Genomic DNA, 26,592 nt, shown 5'->3' with positions numbered 1-26,592 from the left:
ACGGGATATGCGGTTTTGTGAGGGAAAATGTGTCCCTGTTTATAAAATATAGATGATTGAAACGTGTATGTTTTGCTTCCTTTTCGTGGGTTTCCCTTTATGTTTTTTACACGTAAAATAATAAAGCTCACACGTGTGTGTGTGTGGGAAATACCCAATACCCAACCATCTGTCCAGAAAATGGCTAGTTGCCTTTTACATGGTGTTTATAAATACGTCCAGGACAATCATTTTCACCAACAAATTTTGCTAAAATGCCACCCACCTCCCTAAAAATTGTAATTCGGAAGGTAAACCGACCGCTTTCCTCCTAAAGCCTTGGTGTGCTTTGAAGCACCGCGGAGAGCCAAGCGCAGGGTACAGCAGGTCATTTCACATCGCCACGTCGCTGGCTGGAAACGCTTCTCCCAGCTCGGTGGCTCTTCCCTTCTCTCGACACCTACCCGGCTGTAGGCAGGGAGGCGACGGAAACGGTCTTGAAAACCTTTCAATTCGATGCCGTCGTTCGTCTGCGTCCATACTCGGTCGCCCACCAAGTATTTTGTTCGTTTCGCTCTGTGCTGATTGTCAGCCTCTCCCTGAGCGCGCATTTCATTAGGAACTATTAAAAGTGATATAAAAGAGAAGCTCCACCGTCATATTTACGTGATAATTTTTTTCTGACCACGTCTACCGCTGCTGTTCCCGGGGCCGGGCGCTGTGCACTGCAGCGTGCCGTGCGGTATGGGTGCCCGTCTCGGAGCCGGCCTGGCAAGTCGCGCTCTGCTGCGGGGGTCAGTGACTTCACACCAGTTGCTCAGGTGGACTTGGCCTTTGGTAATAGGATTGGGCGGCAAAGTATTTAGAGAAACACAGGAGAAATCCCTTTAGTTTAGTGAGAGAGAGTATTAGGAGCAAGCAGAAAGATGTAATCATTAAAAAAAATTGCACCTGGATGAAAAGGGATATTAAAAGTCCTGTTTCTTTACATTTGTGTGTGATTGCTTTTACTTGTGCAAAGAATTGTTCATTCTGTCTTATTACTAAAGACAAAGGCGTGTAAAAATACTTTGAGCTGGCAAGAACACAAAGGAAAAAGGCAGGAGAACGTAAAAGTAGAAGATTAAGACACACAAGTGACAGAAGTTTTTGGGCACAGTCATGCAAAAGCAACTTCCTTCTCCTCTGTGCATTTACACTGCCCTTTTGCAAGGCATCCAGTGGATGTCACGAAAATGGTGGCGTCAGCCAGCGGGCAGTGCCAGGCTCTGCCCTCCCAACACAGACCGAGGAGTGTGATCAGTGTGCAACCAAGTACGTTCCCACTGCACCAAACACCCCAAAAGTTAGTGCTCACCCCCGTTGCAGTAGCAGGGCCTGGGGCATTTGCACACCCGTGGGCTGGCGATGTTTATAGTCTGATGGTGGTTCTCGAGGGAAGGATCCTGGGATTCAGGTGCAGGCGCTGGGGATATGTCCAGGAACAGGCTCTGCAGCACAGGACCTTTACTGTGCCACAGCCCAGGCAGCACTGCAGATGGCAGCAAGTGAGGTCGGGGCAGCTAAAACCCACAGGTATCCTCATTTCAGTCCCCTGGGCAGAGCCGTGCTCGTGGAACCCCTTTAGCAGCGAGGTGCCACGGTTTCTCTGGGGCACCAAGGTGTGACAAAGAGCCCGTTCCCCTTTCTGCCACCAGCATTAGCACACTTAGGACATGCCAGGTCTATGAGGAAGGGTCAGAATACGAACCAAGTAACACTCAAGTCTCTGCTGCCTCTCCCCTGCCACTACAGGAACTTTCTTCTTCACAAAGTATTTACGCTGATCAATATTTATGCTGATCAATAAAATAAAGTCTACAAACACCCGCCTATCTTCACCTCTCTGCAGTTCTAGGTACCTTGGCTAACATTTAAAATTACAATCGTGTTTAAAACCAAAGCCACTGGTCGCTAGCAACCTCAGTGACGAATACACCCAGAAGGTGAACCACCCAAGCCCAGGGAAGTCCCCATCCCAGCCCGGACACTGCAGTGGTGCACGCTGAGCCTTGCAGGTAACAGGAGAAGGCTTTGGGAACAGGCTGCTTATCCCAGAAAGTTTGGTGCATAAAAGGGGTAAAACCCCCTGAGACCGAGACAGAGGAAGGAAATAGTCGCTACCTGAGACATCCCCTCCCTCACCAGCCAGCTCCTTCCAGGCTGGGAAGCGATGCCTGCCGGGCTGGTGACAGGAGGCTGCAGCTTCTAGACGGTCTGGGCAAGCTTTTGGGAAGAGGTTATGACGTGTTTGGAGAGCGGAGAGGGTCCTGGGAAGAAGGAAGGGCTGGGGAGGCATTTTGTTTGTTTATTTCAGAGATTTTTCTCTTAGACTAAGTGAAATGAGTTTTTATTCCCGGGACCTGACTTATTCAGTGACAGCTGCTGACTTTTTCCTGCTCTCCCTTGGCTGCTCTCCCCAAGAAGCTTGAGGAGTAAGGGAGAGATTGTTTAGAGCTGGCTCTCTTTTTTTTTTTTTTTTAAATATTTACGTGTTTGTTTGGGAAATGCTGGGGTGGAAATGGCTTGCAGGAAATAATTGCTGGAAATAGGAAATCTTGGTGGATTTCCTATTTTTCAAGAAATCCGTGGAAGTATTGATTTTCATTAAAATTCTTCTGTGAGTTTTTTTGAAATGAAATTGTTTCCTGTTAATTTATTTTAACACCTAATTGGTTAATGTTTGTTGTTATTGTCATTAAAGAAAATCAAAAAATGGTCTATAAAATCCTTCTCTGAACCTTTGCTTTCTGTTTTGATTTTGAGAATTTTTCTGTCTGCTGCCCTTAATCTTTTTAACTTTTATGGGACCGGAAAGCAGATCCAACCCAAGTTTTTTTCCTTCTACAGCCAGAGCTATGTAAAAGCAGATCAGATAGGCAGGCTGCATGGGCAGTTACAGAGCGAATCATTTGCAAAGTCTTGCTATTAAACACACGTGTAGTGTCAGCCCTGAAAGTACCATGGGCTGTCGCTCGGTGAAGGTGTAAATCACCTATGGCCAGGCCCAGCAAGTGATCCAGGCACTGCGTGCGCTATGTCAAATCCTTTCTACAGCTTCCTCTCATTGTTTCTCTCCGCTGGCTGATGGACTTAGTGCCATTTTTTCCATTGGTTTTCTGAAGCGAAGTTTCTGCAGGCGCGGGCCTTGCTGAGGAGCAGAGGAGGGGTAGGTGAACGTAGAGAGGGTGTTGACTACAGCACTGCGAACTCCTGGGTGTTGTAGCCTCCTGAACTGAGGACTTTGTCCTTCCTCTCTTCTAGTCACAATAACAAACAGCATTGCCTTAATTAACTGCAAACTCCTGCTTGGGTGGTCTTACTCGGCTTAAAAAGTGGCTTATTTCTGTCTTGGATTTATCTTGTTTCTATAGCATAATAAGCTTAGATGAAACCCTTCTAGCTCCATCGCTGAAGTGCCTTGGGGTGGCTACAGCTACCGACACAGTCATGCAGCAGTAGCAATATGTTGCACTTGCTGATAAAGGCGGGTGGGTGTAAAGTGTGTGCTCACGAGGAGGAAGGGTGATCCCGCAGTGGACTGCAGCGCCTTTTCTACCTGTTAGGGTACAGATAGTCTTTCAAGGAAGAAGTTGGTTTTAACTCATGGTAGTGAGGTTACTCTGTGATATGGGTTTCTGAAATGCCAGGAGCAAAGGCAAGCTGACCGAATTTTGTCAGCTATTGCCGAGACCACTCAACTTGCTTTCCTAAAGTAAAGACTCAATATTCTCCGGTGTTGTGTATCTTGTTGGCTTTGCTGTGACTGCTGGAACAAACCCTTAAGTGCTCCTTTGACACACAGAAAACTAGCCCTGTGGTATTACCTGCAGCTGCCCGCTCTGCACTCACGATTATGCAAAGCTCTTGCTGAGCTGCTGGATGCTTCTTTAGCATCTGCTCTAACCAGGTTTTTGGCTCAGTATCACTTCTGTTCAAAGCAGGCTCTTCTGTAAGGCAGGCTGCTTTAACTCATCCTCGCCAGCTGTCGCCGGTGGAGATTCACTGCCTTTACCTATCACGGCGATTTTGTGCATCTAGAGCTCTTTCTCACAGCACACAGGCAGTCACCAGAGCTGGTCCTTTCTTCACGTGCCTGCTTATGCTCACGCACAGAGCACTTAGGTTTGGGCAACATGCAAAATAGTAACAGGAAAAGGCATATTCTTTGTGCTATTATAATTTACTGCAGAATTGATCCCTAACGGGAGATGATAATGATCAAATGCTTGGCTTGCGGGCTGTTTGGACGTTATAGTTTGTTCATGCCTATTTGAAGTATTCAATGACTGCAGGAGTTAGACATAATCTCGTCTGGTTTACGATCCTCATCTTTGACAGTTTGTCTTTAGCAATGTAATGATGGAACACGGCTTTTAGGTTCTGCCTTATTTAATGTTTTTAACTGATAAAACAGTATGTTTTTGTCAGAGTCAGCAGCCTGTGAGCCAGCTGTTCATACCTTTTGTGAGATGGTGGTGGGAAGCCGACTTCAGTTACCTTTGAAAGAAACATGATGGTGATGTTACTGCAGCAGCATTGCTCCTAAGTAGAACTGACCCCGGGTCCTTGACCACTGAAGGTGGTCTCAGCTCCTACACTTCCTGAATCTAAAATATTAAGAAATGGTGGCACTTAGAAAGGGCCTGCCAAGTAAATGTCGAGAAGTTCTACTGGGTGGTATACACAAATACATTTCTGCCCCTGTGAAGGCAGCCTGTGCTCACGGTGAGTAACCCTGCGCTCTGTGGTAGCTGTGCTGGAGCCATGGGACTATGGCAGGCAGGTTCTACTCCAGCTCAATCTCTCCCTGAATACTTAATGCAAAATTCAAGGCCTATTTCTTATTTAAATTCCTTGCCTTCCTAATTTGAAAGACATTAAGTTTTGGCCTTTGCTTTTAAGCAGATGGATGCTCATCATTTACTTGTATGGTCCCTTTTTGTGCCACCGTATCTGTTAGGTGCAGGAAAATTTGCATTAGTATTGAGGTAGATCAAAAGATTTTCTTTCCACATATGCTGCAAATAATGTCTTTTTCTGGGAGAGAAAAAAAAAAACCCAACAGTCCTTTCCAAAGGGTTTGTAAGATGATCATGATCAGTGTTTTTAAAAAAAGTCTATCCCCCCCCCCCCCCCCCCGAGATGCAGCATCATATAAGTATACATGGCTTCCAGTTTAGCATGGGTTTAGTATTTAAATGTTTCCTAAAAGTTCATTGTTTTATTAAAAAAAAAACCAAAGGAAACACACCACCCACCCAGAAAGATCACCCTAATTTATGGGAGCTCTAAAAGGTAGTAGGATGACAGATAGGGAGGAAGGTGATCAATTAAGACATTAAGCATTTTGCACCACATGGACGCATCTGCATGTCAGCCAAATAATAAGGCCATCAGCTCATTTTCAGGGGGCTGTTGCCTACTTCAACTCAATCCTCAGATCAAAGAGAAAATGTCTGCTTGCATTTTCTAATCAGAAAAGGGATGCTAATTTAGGTTCCTTAATGTGTGGTGGTAAGAGACTTCTTCAATTAACTGAATTCTATAGCTCAGAAAATAAAAAAGGGGGATACAAAGGGAGTCAGGCTGGAAAGGCAGAAGTTCTCATTAAATCAAAGGTCCAATATTCATTACCTCCAGCATCTGGGGCTAAACACTAAACATGGAGATCATCAAAGGGGGTTTAATGGGTTAAATTGAGAATATAATCTAATTAAAATATTAGATACGAGTAAATAGCTCTTTGATATTCATCTGAAGGTTTCATTAAAATAGGTACTTGAGGTTTGTATTAAGGGGGGATTATCACTTTTAAGCAGAAACAACAAGTTGAGGTTCCCTAGTCAGAAATGCTTCAAAATGTTACCATTTGGTTTAAAAATAAAAGTAGAAAAGCAGCAACTGGCAGAGCATGGAAACATTTACCCAGTCTAGCTTGATGGATCATACCACAGGCATGCACATTCTACAAAGAGGGGGCAAATGCAGTTCCCAAAGGGGAGGCGAAAGGAGGCTGAGTCAGAGGATGGTCCTGTTCCAGAAGTTGCAGTGGACATTTGAAAATGTCATAATCATTTGATTATGGACATAATCATTTGAAAATGTCCACTGCTGCACTTCAATATGCAAAACATTTCCCCGGCAACCTGACGCACATTCCCCACACTGGAAAACACGTCTTCCACCAAGTTTCCCCCGAAGACTATGTACGTCACAAACTTCCGCCTGCGAAGTCTAACGGTCTTAATTCAGCACGCGTGGTGGGAAGCAACTGACAGGGTGGAGAGCTTCCTGTCTCTCAGGTGGGTCAGGAGGGCTTTAAAGAAAGGAACGTGTCCTTTTTCCATGATAGAGAGATGCAGTATGGTGATCAGTTTTTCCCATATTAGGCTGGGAGCCTGACTGGAGATCCTGCAGGGTGTATTTCAGCAACTAACCCGCTTTCAGGAGGACTGAGGCATCCTGAGGGCTGTAGGATCTAGGTCAAACTCACCCAGGACTCTATAAAATGAAAGGTATAGGACTTTTCCAGCAATATATGTCATACCTCCAATGCCTTGACTTCACTGTACACCTACTGGAAAATTATCTTTCCTATGAGACATCCAGCCAATGAAATGTTAACCCAGAAACGTGTTAAGTCTTACACATTTCTATCTTTACCTTTAACAAAAGGTGCATCTAGAAAAAGAGAAAGCCATTTCAAAGAGATTCTCTCTTTTATTCCCCACCTTACCTTTCCATTGTTAGCCTCCTTCAAGGAGACACAAACCCTTTTTTTGCCCAAAGACTAATTCTCTCTCTCCTCCCATACAAAAGTGGACCTAATAAACTGGATAAAGCGATTACACATAATCACAAGGTTGTTTGTTTTTTTTTTCCCCTTTCCCCTTAGCCTATTTTCTAAGAGATTTTAGTGTGTTTTCTTCAAAATTCCCTTGCTGTGTGTTCTAATCACATTTCATATGTTGACTTAATTCATAATTTACTAAGTTAAAGAAACGGAACCATCATAAGAAACCCATCTGTTTGTTGTTATTTTTATAGATTTAATCTGTTAAAAGCTGTTTCCTCTCAAACATGTAGCTCTCAATTATCCTTAGTTACTCAATATATTTTCCAACTGCTTCTGGCTAGTAACAGATTGTCTGCATGATCAGCCGGTACTTGTTTTGAATTTTCTTGTCCCAGATGAAGCTTCAAAATTTTGGTCTTGATGTGACAACTATTCACTAACAGATAACATTTGAATAATTAGTATTGTATCATTACCAACTGCTATGTTTGGTGCACATTTTTGTTCTTTCTTACCAGCAATGGATTATTTTTGGCTTTGTTTCTGGACAGTCTGCCAAAGTCTTCTCTGCACTTCAAAAAGAGAAACATTGCTGGTATTAAGATCATCAAATGAAACTGATGTTTATTTTTGATGTTTTGTAGATATGCCCATATGTTTGACATGTTTAAAAATGATCCGGCTGTGACAAGCCAACAGCTGATTAGTCTGAAAGATGCAACTGCTAGATCAGCTGATTTCAAAGAAAAATAACAACAGGGATGACCATATTTAAAATGCTACATATGCAACTGTTTACATTTTTTTAAATCAGGTATAATAGAACTGATTATAAAATTTATCAGTGATTAAACTTAAGCCACCTTATATTTCAGTGGAATGGTAAATCAATATGTGATGGTCGTAGCTCCTAATTAAATAGTTCAGACATTTTTGCCTTGAAGATATCCCTAATAATTTCAAAATACTTATAAGATATGAAGGGCTCTGAAAGCAGCTACAACTTGCTTCTCCTTCTCGTGTCTATTTTGCAAAGTTTCCAAGGATGCAATTTGAGGTAAACTGTCTCCATTTAAAGTCTGTGGCAGAACTCTTTCCTCTTTCACCTCTTCATCTGATTGTCTTGCCGTGAAAGTCTTTGGTCTAGGAATCTTCTTAGCATACTCCAGCGCCTAAAAACATGAAAATTGGGATAACTGATTAAAAGAAAACCTGACCAGTATTTCCAAGAAAATTTAGGTGTTTCTATGTTGAGTCAAATTAATAGTTCTCCTAATCCCTGACCTTGTTTCTGACAGTGTTCAATACTAGATGCTTCAGTGGCGACTGCAAGAAACCTCTGCAGTGGGCAAAATAACCCACCTCAAGGAGATTTGTTTTCTGACACTTACCACTGGAGGCCCCCTTAAATACTGAAGCAGTGTTTTTTCTTTAAAAAAGAAAAAGCAACACAAGTCTATTAAGTTTATAAACATTTTTTTTTTTTTTTTTTTTTTTCAGTCTCATTAAACTTTTGTCCTTGGTCATATCTTATAGCAGGGAGTTCTGCAGGTTAATACGACAAGGATGAAAACTGAGCGCTCCTATGACAAATTCTAAAGAATTGATGTATTGAAAGGCCTAAAATGTTAAAACAAGTTTTGAAATTAAGTCTAGGTAATGGTTTTAAATTCTCTGGAACCTGATTTAATATAATCCCTTGCCAAATTCCTTTTTGGTTAATTTCAAAGCTAACACAGTTCTGAACAAGAAAAGATTTCTGAACAAGTGAGGATGGTATTAGACATGCCACCCCTTAACAGGTAACTGTTTCAGAGTAAAACTGTAAAAACTGTTTTCAGAGTAAAACAAAGAATTGCCTCTCACAGAGTTCCCGGAGTTCTGTGGTAACCATGCATATTCTATTGTGACTGGAAATTTCTTTACCAGTGACACCCAGTCTGCACAGGACCCGTGGAACCTGGAAGGCTTTCTTGAAGAGGGAATGGAAACAGTATTACAGAAATCTGGAAACTGAGAGCGCCCTGGTTTAACCTGCGACATTTTTTGGTGTCTGTGTTTCAGTCGCATGTATTTGGAAACACCTGTTATGTCTCAAGTGGAAGTTGCATTATCTCACGTTCTTGGTGAAGGAGTGTCCGGGAAGTCTTCTGAAGGAATCCAAAGCCTTTTTGACATCCAAAGAACGCAGTTTCATCTCTTTGTGGTTTATGTGAGGTTTGGAAATAAATGCAAGTAACTGAGGAATTCAACTGATACTGAACTCCAAAACTTTTTTCCTGAAGCATGCAGTTCTCATTTGTCACCTCGGAGAAATACCTGTTAGTGTGCTTTCAGCACCAGGCACGTGAGCTCCTGCAGAACTGACTGGATAAAATATATGCTATTTCCAGAGCTTTATTACTTCCTGCAATAGGGAAAAGGTGCTCCCTTTGTTTATGTATGCCACTGTCATGTAGTCAGTCGTTGCTCATTTGGGCTGTTTTTGAAGGCCAGTGAAGGCTAAAGTGATGTTGTATGGGCTTGAAAAATAAGACCAATTACTGTAGCTATGCAACTGAAGTGAAAAGAGTTTGTGAGTGAGACTGACAGGCAGGTGGATAATAGACTAGCAAGAGGATATCTGTGGTCCATTAGAAGAGTGTACTCTGCAGTAGTGTGGCCTCTACCACTGATGTGAAGCAGAGCATGTGCTGCACTGAGTAGCGTTCCTAGGGGGGTCCCACTCTCCTTTATTCCCACCCTTTCCCCAGGAAAACATCACTAGCTGTTTAAGCCAAGTTGCATGCTGGTAGCTTGGATGGAGTACTGCTCCATTTCCACTCGGTACACTCTCATGAAGAGCAAGGCAGATGCATGGACTGAAGACTGCTGTTGGCAAAGAAATCAGCAACTCTTGGCATACTTCTACAGCCATAACAGAATAGATGCACAGATAAGCACTTGCCAGGATCCCATGAGAGTAGAAGTCCTCAGAGTTGTTGAAAGGAAAATCAAAATGGAGAAACTATTTTAGCCTACTGTGAGTTGAATTTATGCTTTTCTTTTTCTTCGTGCAAAGTCCAGAATCTCTCCCTGCATGCATTTGAAAGGGACTCTGTTCTCACCTTCTGTCTTGACACTGAAGACATGACCTGGGGTTTTGTAGGTAACCTCTGAACCGAAGCAATGCTTTTCATATTGTGTTCCTTAATTTGTTTTGCATATTCCTTTTGTTGCTTTAACTTCTCTTTCTGACAAAAGGAAAAAAGTGTATGGTTAATTAAATGTCTCAGCAGATTCATCAATGAAACACTTTTTCCACCGGAGTCTTCCACTTACACCTCTGTTGCTGTTTAACCTGGCTATGCTATTGATCGTTCCTCAGCGGAACACAAGAGGAAATCCTGATAAATGGCACAGCTTTTTTGGTCACTCTTCATTTTTAAGAGCTTTTTCTTGGACCGTACCGAGGATAGAGCTCAACAGAAATGCGACAGATGCATCTTTATTCTGAATGTTTCAATAGATCAGTTCTAAAACAGCTGTGCTAATTTCTGGCAACTTTTGCAATGACTTTTAAAACCTCTGTACTTACTTTTAAGGCCCTGAATGACATGTTTCATTTCCTTAACTGATATTCTGTGTCTTTACATTTCCAGCAATTCATTATGCTCAGATTCAGCAGTATGCTCTACCTTGCCCCTGTTACCAGCCAATGTCAATTATTTCCCTTCAATGCAATGATACCCCAGTGGCACGCCAGGTTCCAGAAGTGTTATGATGGTGTTAAAAACACACAGAGTCCTGGGCTACGCGCCACTCTGTCCATTCCAATTTCAGATCTCTAATCTGTTTCATTTATGGCAAGGAGGAAGAAAATACAGGGGCTTCTCAATGACTCCAAAGGGATGATCATTTTATCATTTTTCCTTCCTGCTGTCCTACAGTGTTTCTATAAAGAATGCCATATAAAGCACCTGTTATCAGATCAATAGGGTCTCAAAGCATGCAGGATGGAGTTTGCAGCACTTTAGATATACAGCTGCTACCAGACCCTCATTATCAGCAGAGAACAGGTCAAATGATACCAATTGTTCAGATACTTGTTCTGAATAATCTCTCTCCATTTCAACAGGGTAATGCACATCCAGCTATTTTCTTCTTGTGTTTACACAACTTCTTCTTTTACTTCCACTTTGAAGGTTAGGCAAACCTTCTAAACTGGGAATGACAATGCAACTCAGTCACACGAGTGTATAATTTACTGATGTGCAATTAGCCCTGTTGAATTCTGTGAACTACTCCCCGTTTCTGGAACTACAAAATTAGAGGCTTAAAATTATCCACAATACAGTTGTCTTTCCTTCTATTTGAATCTCCCCTTAGGATCTCAAGCTAGACCTAGAGTCAAGGACATAAAGTACCAGACAAGCATAAGGTGCTTCTCAGCAGTGATTTCTTTGCCATTCTCCCCTGCCTAAGTTCACTTTGCACAACTGAAAAGAAGATCATATGATAGGGACCGCTTACTTTCTCTTTGATTGCTTCATAGTCAGGTCCAAGGCCTCCAAGCTTCACATTCAGATTTATGTAGGCTTTTGAGCTACATGGCTGAAAAACAAACAGCAGTGACAGATTTTCCGTTATATGATTTCACAGAGAGCATAATTAAAGCAAGTCTTGTTGCGGACACCCAAGATAAGAGTAGGATTCAACTTGCAGTCTCAGTTTTACCTCTGGCATGTCTCATTTTAAGTATTTTAAGTGATCACAAAGATTGAGTTAATTGCACAAGTCAAATTACACTGTATTTCCTTTGAATCTAGGCGGGTAATTGCCAATCATCCAAATCACAAAGCAATACTTTCTCAGTCAAAAATGATCTTTTGTGAGCTTTATTTTTAAACAGCGTAAAGTGACCCATTTGACTGTTACTAGAAGGAAACCCCAAAGAAACTGTTATAAGAGAAGCAGATAAAAGTACCTGATTTTGGTGGTAAAAAAATTAGGCAAATGTTATTAGTAATAGTAACCTTTCTTTATTCTCAAAACTGCAATGGAAAATTGTTCACAGACAGTTGAAAAATAGATGCCTTGCAGCACCGCAAAAGCTTTACAAGTGCAACAGGGAAGACAGGAGATGAGGGATGGGTGATACCATTTCAATACTTCATGACATCACTACAAAGACCCCAATACTTCCAGAATCTTTTTAATCTCTTTCAAGAACACTAGATTAATTTTTAGAAGTGGACTACATTTTAAAAACTTGTCAGTGGAAACTCATTATGATCAGCTCTGTAGTAATTTCAACCACAGAGTAATGCAGAAACACCAAGAAATTTCTATATGCAAATAAAATGCGCATTTCTTCAAAGGGCATGTTCAAGTTAAACTCAGCTGCAGAGAAACTAATTCTATGCACTGAACTTTCTATTTGGCGTTTTTTTGTGTCAGTTATCCCTATTCTTTTGTGATATACTTACACCTAACTTTTAATTTAAGGTACGGTGAAGAGTTAATAATTTAGCTGTCTACAACAAAATCAGGGTTTTCTCACTTCATGCGATGAGTATGACTGCATTTGTTTATTAGGAAAAGCAGGATTTTTCTGAGAGACATAAACAGTCTTATTCTCTGTGGCATTCCTCACATACGAAGCATGAGAAAGCTACTGAAAATACAGGACAGAAACAATGGTTTGAACTCAGGGGAACAGAAAGGGAAGGAAATCTGCCCTTCAGTTACTATCATAATCCAGCTAATTCTTCTTAGAGGCATTCAAGCAGCAATACACAAACTGCCTCCTAGATGAAACACATGAGTAATTATTCCAGCTTAGTTTGTCTGCCCTGAGACTTGGAGCTAACTTCTTAAACATTTAATTTGTCATGGACACACAGGGATATCTCTGTGCTGTTCCACTGCATCTGTGTTAACTGGTTACAGTATGTTAACTGGTTACAGTTTGAACTGGACACACAGAAATGACAAAAAGAACCAAGTTTTAATAAGGACCAAAATGGGATCATCAGGAGACTTTTAATAATGTTTATGCCGTTAGCTTTACAAATCCTCTAAGTTTGTTGTTGTTCAGTTTGATTCCCTTGGAAACCAAGAGATTTGAGTTGGATAGCGAATGAGCATGACCAGGATAATGGTTTGCTCAGATCTGAGGCCTGGCTACCTGCTGCTTTATACAAATAGCTTTATTCTAAATCATTTTATCACTGGATAACTTAAAGGTCAAACACTGCTCTGTGTGTTCTTAGAGCTAATCAAGACTGAATGTGACATAGGGAGAGGTGGTGGTGAACCGCCTTGCTCTTTAGACTAAAACGATTTTAGTGTCTGTTTCCACCTTTGTTCCTTGGTTTTTAATGCTCTGGACAAGTCAGTGTGTCAGTGTGCTCTCTGTAACAATGAAATATTTCTCAGTACCCATTCCCCCTTTTTTTTTTTTTTTGTGGTAAGGATCTTTGGATTATTAAGAAAAAAAACATTAATCAGAGGGGGAAATAGAAATGTAAAACCATCCAATCCACATCTATTTGCTTACCTTCTTGCTGACTTTAGGCTGTTTTTGCTTTTCCATTTGCATGAGATATCCTTCCGAGTTGCTTCGGCTTATTTTCACTTGATTTCCTTCACTACTCTCTGGATCTACCTCTGAACCACCTTCTACCTGTGGGATTATAGGTCGAAGTAGGCTGAACAAGTGCCTGTCAGCTAAGTGAACTTCTGTCAAACGAGTGATTTCTTGGTGATGTTGCTCCATAGTTTTTGTAAATTGGGAGGTAGTAAAAGGGGCTGTTGGTGAACTGTGAACAGAAGATTGAGAAGGCCTTAAAAAAGGAAGAGGGGAAAAGTAAGAATCTTTATTTGTATATAGCAGATAGCTCAACACGCAATCTGTACATGGAATGATCCTTGCTCACAGAATATACTGGGAACATGAAGATGGAAAGACGGGTATTTCACAATGACTGACTTTGCTTGCACCCAAGTGTATGGAAACTGTTTAAAATAAATGGGAAAATTATAGATGGGGAAACTTTCAGCCTAGCTTAAGCCGATGAAAACTGCCTTTAAATGGCTTGGGATCGGTACTGAAAGAATTGTCTATGTGAAATAAAACCTTCATTTGTATCAAGGCAGGTGAAATTCTACATAACTAAGGATTTTCATGCCCTTCCCCATGTGTAGCGAGCCAGAATTGGCACTGGAATGACTCTGGATATTCACCCTGCAAGGCAAGTTTTGATATAACTCTATGCAGCTAGCAGTAGACTTAGTTTATGCACAAGTGCTCTTTGCTATCTATTTTTTAAACTTCACCTTCTAGGCTTTCAGAAGGAAAGTTTCAATTGTGGAAAATTCTATGTGCAAGAGAGCCTGGAGTACAGAACTGTCCTTTTCCAATACCATATTTAAAAATCAACAGTTATAATGAATCTTAAGTTAGTAGTAATCTATAGTGGCAGGTTTGTAGCAAAATAATTTTATACTTTGGACTTTAAAACATTTTCTTGTCCATTTCTATTTTTTCTGGGCATCATAGTCTTATGATAATACTGTTTCAACACTTAGATCCTTACCATAAACTACTGATAGCATAGTTCTGATACCTTTTATCCGCATAAATGTGTCTTTTGCAATCCCAAAGTGATACTTGATCCTTCACCAATTCTTGAAAATTGGCATTAAAAGTAGATGAAATATTCCTCTGATTTGGATGTGCTTGACCATTGGTACCGTTATCTCTTGCAAAAAGCTGCACAGTGACATGGTTGTATAAATGTTGCTGGTCCTGTGGAAGTCCATTTGGAGAATCATGCCGATATTTCTTGTTCTCCTTGCTGGTATATGCTGGAGGTATAACCTCCGCTGCGTTAAATTTATGTAATGTTGGATGAAAAGGATAGGTAGATGTGGTAAAATCCTGATTAACAAAATGTCTTGAATTTGGGAAATTATTTAAGCAAGTATCTGAATTTGCTGCTGTATTAGTGCCAGGGCCAACAGAAGGACTTGGATACAGCCATTTCTGCAGTGCGCTGCTGTTGTCTTGCTCCACTGCCTGCATGGGAGCAGTCTGAAATTCTGATATTTGGTGGTGCCTGTGGTGCCAAGACTTTGGTTCTGCTGGTCCTCCTGGTGGTTGTTGGCTATCATTCCTTGGGAAAGCTCTCCCTTTGTGACTCTGGTTGGATTTTATTTTGTTTCTCTGGGAGGACTTATTTTGGTGATCCTAAAACAAGTTATCAAAAGTGGGGTGAATTTCAGTGGTTGCTATTTTATATGTTCATTAAGATCAACAATATACAAGTGTATGGGTAAGTTTGCCTGTCACGATGCCTTTCACGTAGCTATTTCTTAGAATTTTACAAATCAACTGATTAACTGATGTTTGGGCTAGATTACATCATGTTCTATGATTCTCACTCAGGACAACATTCTTATTTTAGACAGCCCTTAAATAGCTGTGCAGGTTACAATGAAGCTGAGTTCTGAACATGTACTGAACTTTGAACATGTGTTGATGTGGTTGCCTTGAGCAGGCCTGAACAGGCTGGAGTGCATAATCCCTTTAAAAATCAGGGATGTATGGAGCCAGCCACCCCCGTTTAATGTACACTCACAACTAGAAAAGGGTTATAGCAATGTTTTATAAGGCTGAATGAGTATCACGATGGAAATTAGTTTTCAAAGTGAGCTCTTAGCAGAGAGTGAAGTGTAAAAGGAAAAGCATCTGTGTCCTGAAGCCTAGTATGATATGGAGAACAGTCTGTCTTTGTGGCATTTGTAAGGCTTCAGGTTTGGGGTTTTTGTATTAACAAAACGTGTCCTGATAGAAGGGCCCTTAAATAGACCTAGGTATGGTATTGGTCCTTCATGACTATGATAACAGTTCTTTAACGTACTGATAATGAGTTAGGCCAGTTTGCACAAGTTTGATTAGACCCATCAAAATCACTCCATGCTGCTTGTATCTAACCCTGACTCAGTACGTTATGCTCGTGGCTAGACCAGGTGATGGCCTGGCTAGACTTAATCCAAAATTAAAATATGTAGGAACACCTAGTCAAGAACAGAAGCACAGATGCTATTCAGGTGAAGCACAGACAATGCATAATACTGCATCAAAACTTTGCTTAATGGTCTGAGACAAATTCTGAAGCAGAACACTATAAAAAGGTTCCTTACAGATGCAGACCATATCTAATGAATGATGCTATGGTAAATAGGGAATGAGGGAGTTTTATCTGAATGAGGTGCCAAAATAGGTGCCCTTAAATGCACAGGACTACTTGTTTCTAATCCTGTAGAGAAGTGGTAGCTCACTGTCAGTCATCTGGGGAAAATGTTTCAAAAATCAAATCAGTTCTTGGTTTTAATCCTCTAATGAAAGTAAACTGTACTGAATTTCAGGAAAAGATGGCTACGTACACAGACTGGCCCACAGTAGAAACAGACTGACATCAATGATTTAAATGATTTCATTTCTAAACCAAGCACTCCTTGCTGCCCTGTATCCTGCAAAACATTATCCAAATGATAGAAACAATTTAAGAATTTAAGCACACCAGGACTACTGTCTTGAGCTAAATTGACATACTCTAAATCTGGAGTTTATTTAAGATTTATCACTTTCCAATTACAGCATCAGGTGTTGCCTATTTTGAGGAAAGACATGGCTTTCCTTCTAGGGAATATACAAATCCATTCTCTGTCCATTTAATCTTTGTCAGCGCTAAAATCCTCCATTTCATCCTCCTGTCTCTCTAGGGTTCTTTTGTTAGCAACACTTGCAATCACTACATAGCATATGCACTCAGAATAACTACTTAATGGTAGGTATTAAATCCACATATAGAGCAGAATGTTTTGGCAAAAGCTTTAGCACTGGGGAATCCTGACTCCTGGTGCCAAGATGATGATTTGTTAGCTCGACCTCTGCTGTAACGATTAATGTTCTGGCATACCGTGCCACTGGTGGAAAGCATGAGCTGCTGCCAAACTGGGACCAGGCCAATGTTTTCCCATTTAAACGGCATGAGCAGCCCTGTAAAATATCTCCTTCATTCTGAAATTCCATGTATAAAGCACACATCTCACAATGAACAGCAGCATAAAATCTTGTTTGTCCTTTACAGAAGTACAGCTTCCCGTCTTAAGTGAACAGCAGGGAATTTAAACAGTCTGCCTGAACTACTTCAAATGCTTGTAATACAAAGAGAATAACTAGGTTTGCCAATAATAATTCCAGTTGGCTTGAAGTTCTGGTTCTGAAGTTCTTGGTTTTTCATCAGTGATGATAACCTGGTCTCTTTTATTGCTCCAAAGACTATCCCATTGCATTGGTTTGAAAGGCCAGCATAAAACAGATCTATAGACTTACGTGTACGGAGGAGGTCAGTGCAACTTTTTCTACCTGTAACATTTTCTGTTGTATGGTTTGTTCCCTTATGTTCACAGGGATTTTAGGGGACAAGTAATGCAACAGTAGTTAAGTTCTAGCTCAGAATCCTCATGAACCATCAAACATGACCGTGTACTAGTTTGCGCTTTTACATTATTATCAACCAAATAATGTCCTAAATAGGTAAGATTCTTTGAGCTCAGCATTTCTTGGGATTTGGGATCTATTTTGATTTGAAATCATTCAGTATATAAAGTAGCATATGCATTAAATTTTGGTGATCATCTACTGATATATATCTAAGGATTTATTGTCAATAATTGGTACTTTAAAAGTAATGAGATTACAGCTTTAAATATTCAGACTTCAATGCTTTTACATATACATTTCAATTATCGTGTTCTATCGAAAAGGAACCTTGAGCTGCTGTGCTTTCAGGTACCATTTGTCTTCAGGCTCCATTTTCACAGTCTGGAATGGTAGGACACTCTGAACTGGTTCCTCATCAACAGTTTTAGGATCTGTAACCTAAAAACCAAGAATGTTTATGGCCACAGCCCAACCAGATGAAAGGATTTAAAAGTCTTGGGGAAAGAATAAGGAATAATTTGCCTCCTATTAAAGCTAAATGCTGAAGTTAGGCATTATATAATAGATTACAAGAAAATGAGCGGCTAAAAGAGAAAATGAAAAAGGAAGCAAAACCCCAATTAACAGTGGTGTGGTAGTAGGGAGTATTCCTTCTACTTTCTAGAAGAAGAGAGGAAAAGAAAATTGCAGGAAGTATGCAGCACAGAAACCTACTTGTAACTCTCAAATGTCTGGGCTTCTCCATTTATATGAGAGCCAGTGGATGTACCTAATAACAGAAAAGTAACTAGACAATCATCATTGTCCAAGCAATCAGCCAGTGTACCAAGATATTAATGGATGACACACACCATAGCAGGGTTTTGAACAATAGAGTCATGCAGAAAAAGATGGCAAAACACAGTGATGTTGGCAGACAAGTACAAGGAGTAGCTGCAGAAATAAAACATCTAATACACATAGTCAGGCAACAAAATCAAACAGCTTGTGCAAAATAGCAAGCCCACAAACAAGAAGAACATCTTCACGTGGCCACAGTCGTAGCACGATGGCTGGAAATCAAATTTGAGCAGATGTTGAGGGTGGCTGCTGGCACTACAGCTTTCAAAGTCAAGAGATACCCTCATAAATATGGCAATAATGAATTTTTTTCCTGAAAGCATCAAACTTCTTTTTCCAGTCTACAAAACTTCACAAAAACCAATGCTTTTTTATTTTTTATTTATCCTTGTGTCGTCCCAAACTATCCTGCGGGTGTGACCTCAATTAAGTGTGCAGTAAGGCAGTCCCACCGTAAAAAGACTACAGCCAGCTATGTGCTGGACTCATGCTTGTGGTAGAAGTACCTCTGCACCACTGCAGAGTGACACTGGCTAACACAGGAGAACTTGCACTGAGAAGATATTTGTGACCAAGAGAATTATTAACTGAAAATCATAATGGTGAAATCTGTGTGAAGGAAGTGTTAAATCCTTCTGGGGAGCTGAGCCTCTCATCTTTGGGGGTGAGAGATTAGGACAACTAGGAAAAGGTAGGTAGGGTCTGTTGCTGAGTTTTCAGGTGATCTCATTGCTCCAAATGGTGATGCAGATTCTGTTAGCTGCGACTAGAAAAGTTCACAAATTAAAAGTTACCACACAGGTTTCCTGAACTGTGGATAGGTAGAGCTTTGCAGTCAGTTAGATGTTTTTGGTGGAACCAACTGACTCACTGTATTGATAGTTTACTGGGCAGGTAAAGCATACTTCTACATTATCTCTTTGAAAGAGGAACAGGACACAACCTCTGCCAGCATTTTTTGTGAACTATTCTATTAATACCAATCAAATTGAGAAAATGATCAAATGAAATTGCATTTTGAGCATCATAAGCTGTGTAATGCCTATTCTGTTAAATTGAGGCCCATAATTGCTTCTCTACTGAAAAGATACAACAAAGACAGCAATCATGGCATGTCATTATCCCAGACTAGAAAACCGGCCTTTGCAGTGAGGACTTCAAAGGCTTGTGGTTCTCGAATTGCATTTGGCTGCTATTGTTGAAGCGCAGGCAATCTTGATTAGGTGTTTACACTGAGGTAAGGCGCAGTGCACAGAGAGTCTGAGTGCCTTGGTCTAGAGCCATTAAAAAATTGTACATTATGTTCCTTGCTTTGAAGTAAGGGGCTTGTAGGTAGGAAAGCAACTCATATTGAGTACAGCTGAGCTAGATTGGGCCACTACTTCTCTCTCTTTCTCTCTCACTCTCTCAAAGAAACTCATCATCAGGTTCTTAAAGAATCAGACAACACTGCAAAGAACTTGATGCTTTATAAAATGCTATATAAATTAGTAAATATACAGATCAACACCCATTTATGGTATGTTTTGGTACATACAGCCTGCTGTCTGTATGCACAGAGATAATAGCTGTAAATCTTGGAAGAATGAGGCTGAAAATATTTTACCTATTGTTACGTCAGTTGAAAAAAGCTGTACGCAAAGTACTTACTTCAATGTAAACACTATTTCACTACCACAGTACCTGACAGCCAACAGCGATCGTATCAATAAAACCAGCTTCAACATCCTGCAAAGCTTAAAATAATCCAGTTTAGGAAAAAACAATATTCAGAACATGTTTGATCGCTCCAGCAGAAGACATGTGGTTTGTTTGCTTCTTCACATATTTGGTGTTTTTGCACTTTTGATACAGTTTTCCAGGTGAGGTGACCACAGTTGCCTCACGGGCCAGCTCTGGTCAACAAGATGCTTCTGTCAGGCCTTCTTTCACCCCCTCCAACAAGATGGAGCAATGGATGTCTCGATTAAGAACAAGAGAGGTAAGTACATCTTCCTATGCCTATCCGCAGCAAATACAAAGCTAGCTGACAGTAGGTGGTGATGCTGTTGCAGCTGTATCAACTTGTGGAGGAAAAAAACACACCTTTCTACACACATGCTGCCTGGCTCCTGCTATGTCACAGCTCTGCTGTCCCCATGGCTACTTCAGCAAGGTAATCTTAGAACGTAGCCCTGATTTTAACAGATTTTTTTTTTTCTATTACATATCTTGGAATAGTGTCTACACAATGAAGTCCTGATCCCTGGCTCCGATACTTACATATGAAACATTTTGAGAATTCCCCAAATAGTAAACATAATCATATCAACACAGCTTTAATTAGCATCAATCTACACTAATTATTTTTACCATCAACCAAATTGTAACTGAAAAAAACAAGTGCTCTTAATAGGTCTGCTAGAAAAAAAGCTTGTCCACCGTTATACTCCTTGTAATGTAGTCTGCAGATGCCCTCTAGTGTTGTGTCAACTGTTCATTAGCCTTGGAAAATGTGTCACTTGAAGCAGAAAGTCTCTGTAGTTTTCCAAGTTGAGAATTTTCTATGCTTCAACTTGTGGAGTGATTCAATGACTCCCACCTTCCCATTATGCATAATAAGTAGCAAGTAAAAGCAACAAACTCATGTATAATCGTTCATTAGGAACTGTAATTACATTTCCACTTAATCCTTAATAGAAGTTGTCTGACATATCGCAGTCAATCATAAGAAAGCTAGGCCCTTCAAATCCAAGTACTGTACACGACTAGTATCTGCTGAGTGATTTCAAATGTAAGGTTTGGTCTGGCTGAGAAAGTAAGTAGGGGGAAAGGGTTGTCTGACCGCCCAAATCTGACACATATTTCTTGGCTATTCCTACATGTGTGGCCCTAAATGACAGTGACAAGCAAGAGCGTGCATGGCCCTTGAAAGCAGTGTGACCACACATATGTTTTCTCGTTCTCAAACTCAATTGTAACTTCACATATACTTTTTTGTTACGATCAATGCAGGTGGAAAAAGACTAATACAGCTTTTTAAGCCAAATGGTGACATCAGGGTTTCCTACTGCAGTTAAAAAATTGTGAGTGTTCCACTATTAGAAGCAATTTGCACTTGTTGCATTGAGCAAAACTGAGAATATGCTATTAGCAGAGATAATCATTACCACATTCATGTTGTCCAAGCAGAGAAAAATCAGAGGCAGCAAAAAAGAACCACTGATGACGTGCAGCGTAGATCCCATAGGAAGGAAGACAGCATTTCTTTTGCGTCAAGATTAACAACTAGTGAGAGATCACCTCTGTGACCATGCAGACATGCTTCATGGCCAAGAATATATGTAGCTTAACTAGGCTTGTAACAAGGCCATCACTGGGGTTGTGAGTAACTGAGGACTTGTCAATTACTCCGTAAAGGGTGAACAAGATTCTTATTGGAAATCAGTTGCATGATAGACTGTAAATCTACTTACCTCCTCTGCAAACCTGATCATGCAGCTATTCCATTTTAACACTAGACAGTCCTCAGTTTATACCAATTAGAAAACACGTAAAAGTTACCTACCTGCTCTTGAAGAACTTCTTGCTTTTTATTGTGTAATTGCAGATAGGAATTTATCTTCTTGGAACGTAATCCTAAAGTCCGCTTATTTTTTTCCACAAAGTCTTTTTTTGCTCTTTGTAGTCCATCTTCTTGAATCTGAAGAGTAAAAGCCCTTCCATATGTACTGGGACTATCTTTCAAATGACAGCCATCTGCAGATTCCTTCCCTTTGGTATGTAGCCTAAAAGGTTTATTGCTGACCACGGCATTTGGTTCATGAAAGCTTGGTAATTCTGTACCAGACTCTGAGAATAAATCTTGTGACTTTGCCTCCTGTTGATTCTTTTCTTCTGGGGAGCCACTGGAATGGAGGTAAAATGAATCTTGTGAAAAGTCCACACTGCTTCCTCCAGCAACTTGACATGCTTTTTCTGTCACAGAAAATTCTGCTACCTCTTTTGTGTTCTTCCAATTAGGATTGTATCTTAGGCTGAAATATTTGTCCACAGACTGTTGTTTCCTATTTGAAAAAGAAACACAAAATTATTTATGTATAAATTGTACAAATTCTATATTATTTCAGCGTGCAATTTGAGCCAACAAATGTCCTGCAAATATGCTCAACTGAATTATTTCAGTGCATACAGTATGGCCATTTGTGGGATTGGGATCAGAACAGTTTTATAAAACATTTTTTTTAGTAGAAAATTGAGGCAGGACCTCCTCTTCATTTTTACTTTTCATTATCAGTGAATGATAAATTGGCCTAACGTTCAGATCACAGTAAAATACAGTCTTTATCCTAAATTTAGCATAGAAATCATAAGCACTAGTAGAATCAACTAAAAGATTAAGTTATTATACTGCTTCTGTTGTTTACTTTAAAATGATGTAGCCTACAAAAGACAATATGTGTTGCTCATTCTTCAGAGACTCTGCTGTGTGAAAGAAAAGTGATATTCCCGGTAAAATCCCTCTCTCAAATGTCAGTAGAACTGACTGTCTGAGCAATAACAGCCTACAGCTCTGTACTTTTATTCTCTCTTCTCATTCCTATGAAACATCATGTTTCAATAAAAAAACTCTTATTATAAAATAAGACTTAAAGTAACTCCTCATTAAAAAACAGGCTGTAATTGAGATAAGAGTTGAAAAACATAAATCAGAAAGGTTTGTGGGTTTGGCTTTTTTTTTTTTTTAACAAGTGTCCAAATCATTGCTCAGAACTACATTTGTCATAAAGCAAACAAAGATGGTCTGCCTTAAAAAAATACCACAATTGATTCTGTTTATGATTTACAGTCTGATCCAACAGGAGGAAAACCAACTGCAGGAGCCAAAGACATACAAACTGGCTTCCAGGAGACGTGCAGGCAGTGGCAGGAGTAAGGAGCGTGGGAGAAAAAAGCTTTTAACGCTGTTTTTTCTGAACTGGACCTGCAGTATAGTCCTGGTTTCTTGGACACTGACAAACGGTGAGCCTTTCAAAGTGACATTTATAGGCACTGAAACCTGGTTGACTCTTCAGCCCCTATGTACAGTACAGAGATGTACTGATCTGCTGGATTCTCCAAACTGTGACACAGTTAATTATAGTAACATTTCCATAAATGATTTATTCATCCTTTCTAAATTAGTTACATGCCTATGCCTATATTTCAAGTGGTTCCTAATAATAAAATAATCTGCTTCTCTAGCAATGCTTTTCATTTCAGCTAAGCATTGGTGCCGTGGTATCCTGTATACCAGAGATTAGATGATTTACATCGGTGAAAACATTTTTATTCCTAGTTGTCACACACCACAGGTAAACAAAAATAGGCGACCATATTTTGAAACGAGTACAGGAATATGTGATATAATTGCAATGATTCAAATAACAGAGTATAATGCTAAAGAGTTCTATTGTGCTGAAATGTGTGCACAGCAGCTCAATTGTATTATGCAGGCCAGGTCACTGCATGGGAACAAAACGAGTGTGAAGAGCTCCTTCATCTCTGATCATCTGCAGACAAAAAGTGCAGCTTTTATTCCTCCCCCCAACTTGATATAAAGGTTAGATGGACTCTGTAGTCATCAACAAAAGTGTTGTATGTAGACAACAGATGCAGTGTTTCCTCTTCAAATTCCGAGGTTAGTAATGGATGTAGAGAGGGGGTTTCATATGTATATGCTGTGATATTTGCTCCGGTTAATGGACTGTATTTGAGTACTTACTAGGCTAAGTTCAAACAAAATAAAATCAAATTTCCATTTAATGAAGAGCCTCACATTCAGCATAGTATTCAGTCAAAAAAATTACTAAAAATTAGAGCACGTTTCCAGTACAATTAACATCATTTGCACTCACAATAAAATATTCAATAACTGGCCATTTTGCCTGTGGAGGAGGTGAATAAAAGCATTCTATTAATCATTTAGCCTTCATTTGTTTGCCATTTTATTTTAAGTAGACAATTAAATTGAAACTGCACATTATTATTACTTCAGGTTTAATTTAATCCCTTTAAACTTCAGAATTATTCCCAATTTATACAGTGTTAAACCTTTTATGCATATGACAGCAAATTAAATTTTATGTACCAAGTTAACGCTTTCTAAAGAATGTTTAAAGGTGACAGTAACCCTGGAAATGTTAATTTTAGATTTATACAGCTATAAGGACAAAACTGCATTTATTCAACCCACCAATTTTTGCCTGTAAGTTTTCTTACAGGAAGTGGCCTGGTTTGCTCAGCACAGGTCTTTCTGCAAGGAACGAAAAGAGGATGTGTTGGTACCGGTCCTTGTTTTCTCTCTGGTCCTTTTTCACAGCCCAGCTCCAGAAACCCTCTAGGCCATGATCTCGGAGCTGCTGCACCATCTGAAGGTCTGACACTTACATGGCAATGGTTGCCTATTCGAGATGCTAGCCAGCACATACTGCTAAATATCGTAGTGCCTGGTCCGCAGCCCATTACGGTCATTGGACTCCTTCCACGGGCTGCAGTTCTGGATCAAGTAGACAGGAATAAGAGGGGATCTACATTTAATAGGCCTTTACCAGAAAAAACCCTAGTTAAATGCTCCCCCATTAGCTTACCCAGTAATGTTTAAGAGTAGGGGTTAGCATGTATCTGTTCACCACTTCCTACCTTCTCGCCTGCCTGTTTTACAGGCACCTAAATAGGCATATAGCGTTCGCCTCTGTATGCAGCGTCTAGAGCCAGTGCGTGGGGAGCCTATACAGGTCTGTGAGGGATGTTTTCTTTTCCATCTTACTTTCCTACACTGGTGTTTTAGCCAGTAAACAGTTGAGGCTATGTTGGAGAAATGGGCATAATAATTACGAATGTGGGTAAGATGAAACAGTACATCTTCATGTGTAAGTAAGTCCGTAGGTGCTCTTGATAGCACTTTGGCAATATAAATTGGTTGTGAATATGTAATGTATGTTCTGAGGAGCACAAGGTTTTAAAGTGTCAGAACTACTCTACTCATCAACTAAAATCCTATGCCTTACCTTCCATTACCATCATTCTTTTGTATTCCATTTGTATATCGATTTGTGTCATACTCAGCTCCTTCTTGTTCTTTTAAACTCATCTCCTCCAAGCTATCTTCTTCTAAGCTGTCATTCTCCAACTCCTCAGAATACAGTCCTACCAGCTCTTCATTTTCACGAATCCGCTGCTGGAGTTCTAACTGATACCGTCTCTCCTGAACAAGGCTTTCGGAATCAGACTCTTGGGAGTCATGCAGACTTGAGGGAAAGCCCCCTTCGCTTACAGACGGCCTTTTCCAATTTGCAGGGTGGAAATCTGGTTGCATGAGTATGCTTTGGGGAGAATCTTTTTTACTCGTGTTGCAGGCGTGTGGAAAAGAAACTGAAATATATTTCGTATCTGAAGAATTCATTCTGTGTTTTGCACTGAGGGTATACACCAGCCCTGTATTTGGAAAACATGAGAGCAAACAATAAAAGGTTCTTCACTCTACGGTAATGATTGTATTTGTTAAAAGTTGGAATTGTGGGTAGTATCATTGGCTTGGGCTTGGAATTTGATCTTCTATAGTTAAAACAATTCTTTACTCTCATCCGTTACATTGATTTTCCTTTAAGCAGTTAATATCAAGGTCCCTATATAGCAAATGCATGACTTACTACTATGACATCTACCTTAAACTGAAATATTAGTGGTAACAAAGCGAATCATGTATAAACAACTTATGAAAAAGAAAACGAAGCTACGACAAAGCAACAGAATTCTGTTAACTTCTGAGAGGTAAAAAATTTTGTATGTTCTCTTTATTCAACTTATACCATCTTGACAAGTAAATTATCAGCAAGAAAGTGTGACAGAAGGGAACACAGTGAAAAGAACTGGAACGCCTCTTAAATTAGAAAGACAGTTTCTTTTCGTTTGATTGCATTGAAGCATTCCTAAGTCATTTGCACCACCAGAGACTTACAAGATAAAAGTGTCTGGGAGGAAGGAAAAAGGCAGTGTTCTGTGACGAAACGTACGTCAGTCAGAGCGCAGACAGGGTGAACAATCAGTGTAACGGTACATAGCGAGTTTCACTGTAGCACGTGGGCGACTGGTAAGATACGGAAATGCAAAATGTAATTTCTGGTTTTCCAGGGTTCGCACCGCTTCTCACACGCCAGTTTACCCTCCGGGAGGCCTTTCGCACCCGGGCGGGCACCTGCATCCACTGCTCCCGTCGCCGACCGCTGATGGGAGGCGGCGCCCGCCCCGCGGCCCGGAGAGGAAAGCCTGGCACCGGCAAGGATGTGTTCGCTGGAAACCGCCTCTCCGTGAGCAGCCTCGGCAGCGAGGGAGGCGAGGCCTTGCCTGTAACCCCTGTCCCCGGAGCCTCTCTCCCGGCCTGAAGGCAGGCCTGCAGCCCCCCTGAGAAAAGCCAGGCCGG

General features: G+C 40.5%; 1 protein-coding gene across 1 annotated transcript; it reads right to left on the bottom strand.

Moving 5' to 3' along the window:
- Positions 1–7,785: 7,785 nt before the first annotated feature.
- On the bottom strand, positions 7,786–25,575 carry JHY (junctional cadherin complex regulator). Its single transcript, XM_076358487.1, has 9 exons — positions 25,181–25,575; positions 24,367–24,426; positions 21,700–22,198; positions 17,640–17,750; positions 14,428–15,050; positions 13,359–13,644; positions 11,330–11,410; positions 9,925–10,050; positions 7,786–7,989 (listed from the first exon to the last, which is right to left on the bottom strand). Exons 1-9 carry the CDS (start codon positions 25,573–25,575, stop codon positions 7,786–7,788), a joined length of 2,385 nt encoding a protein of 794 aa, XP_076214602.1.
- Positions 25,576–26,592: the final 1,017 nt, after the last annotated feature.

This window comes from Aptenodytes patagonicus, chromosome 23 (genome assembly GCF_965638725.1).
Source record: "Aptenodytes patagonicus chromosome 23, bAptPat1.pri.cur, whole genome shotgun sequence".
Classification (NCBI taxonomy): domain Eukaryota; kingdom Metazoa; phylum Chordata; class Aves; order Sphenisciformes; family Spheniscidae; genus Aptenodytes; species Aptenodytes patagonicus.
This window is presented reverse-complemented; position numbering and strand designations above follow the sequence as displayed.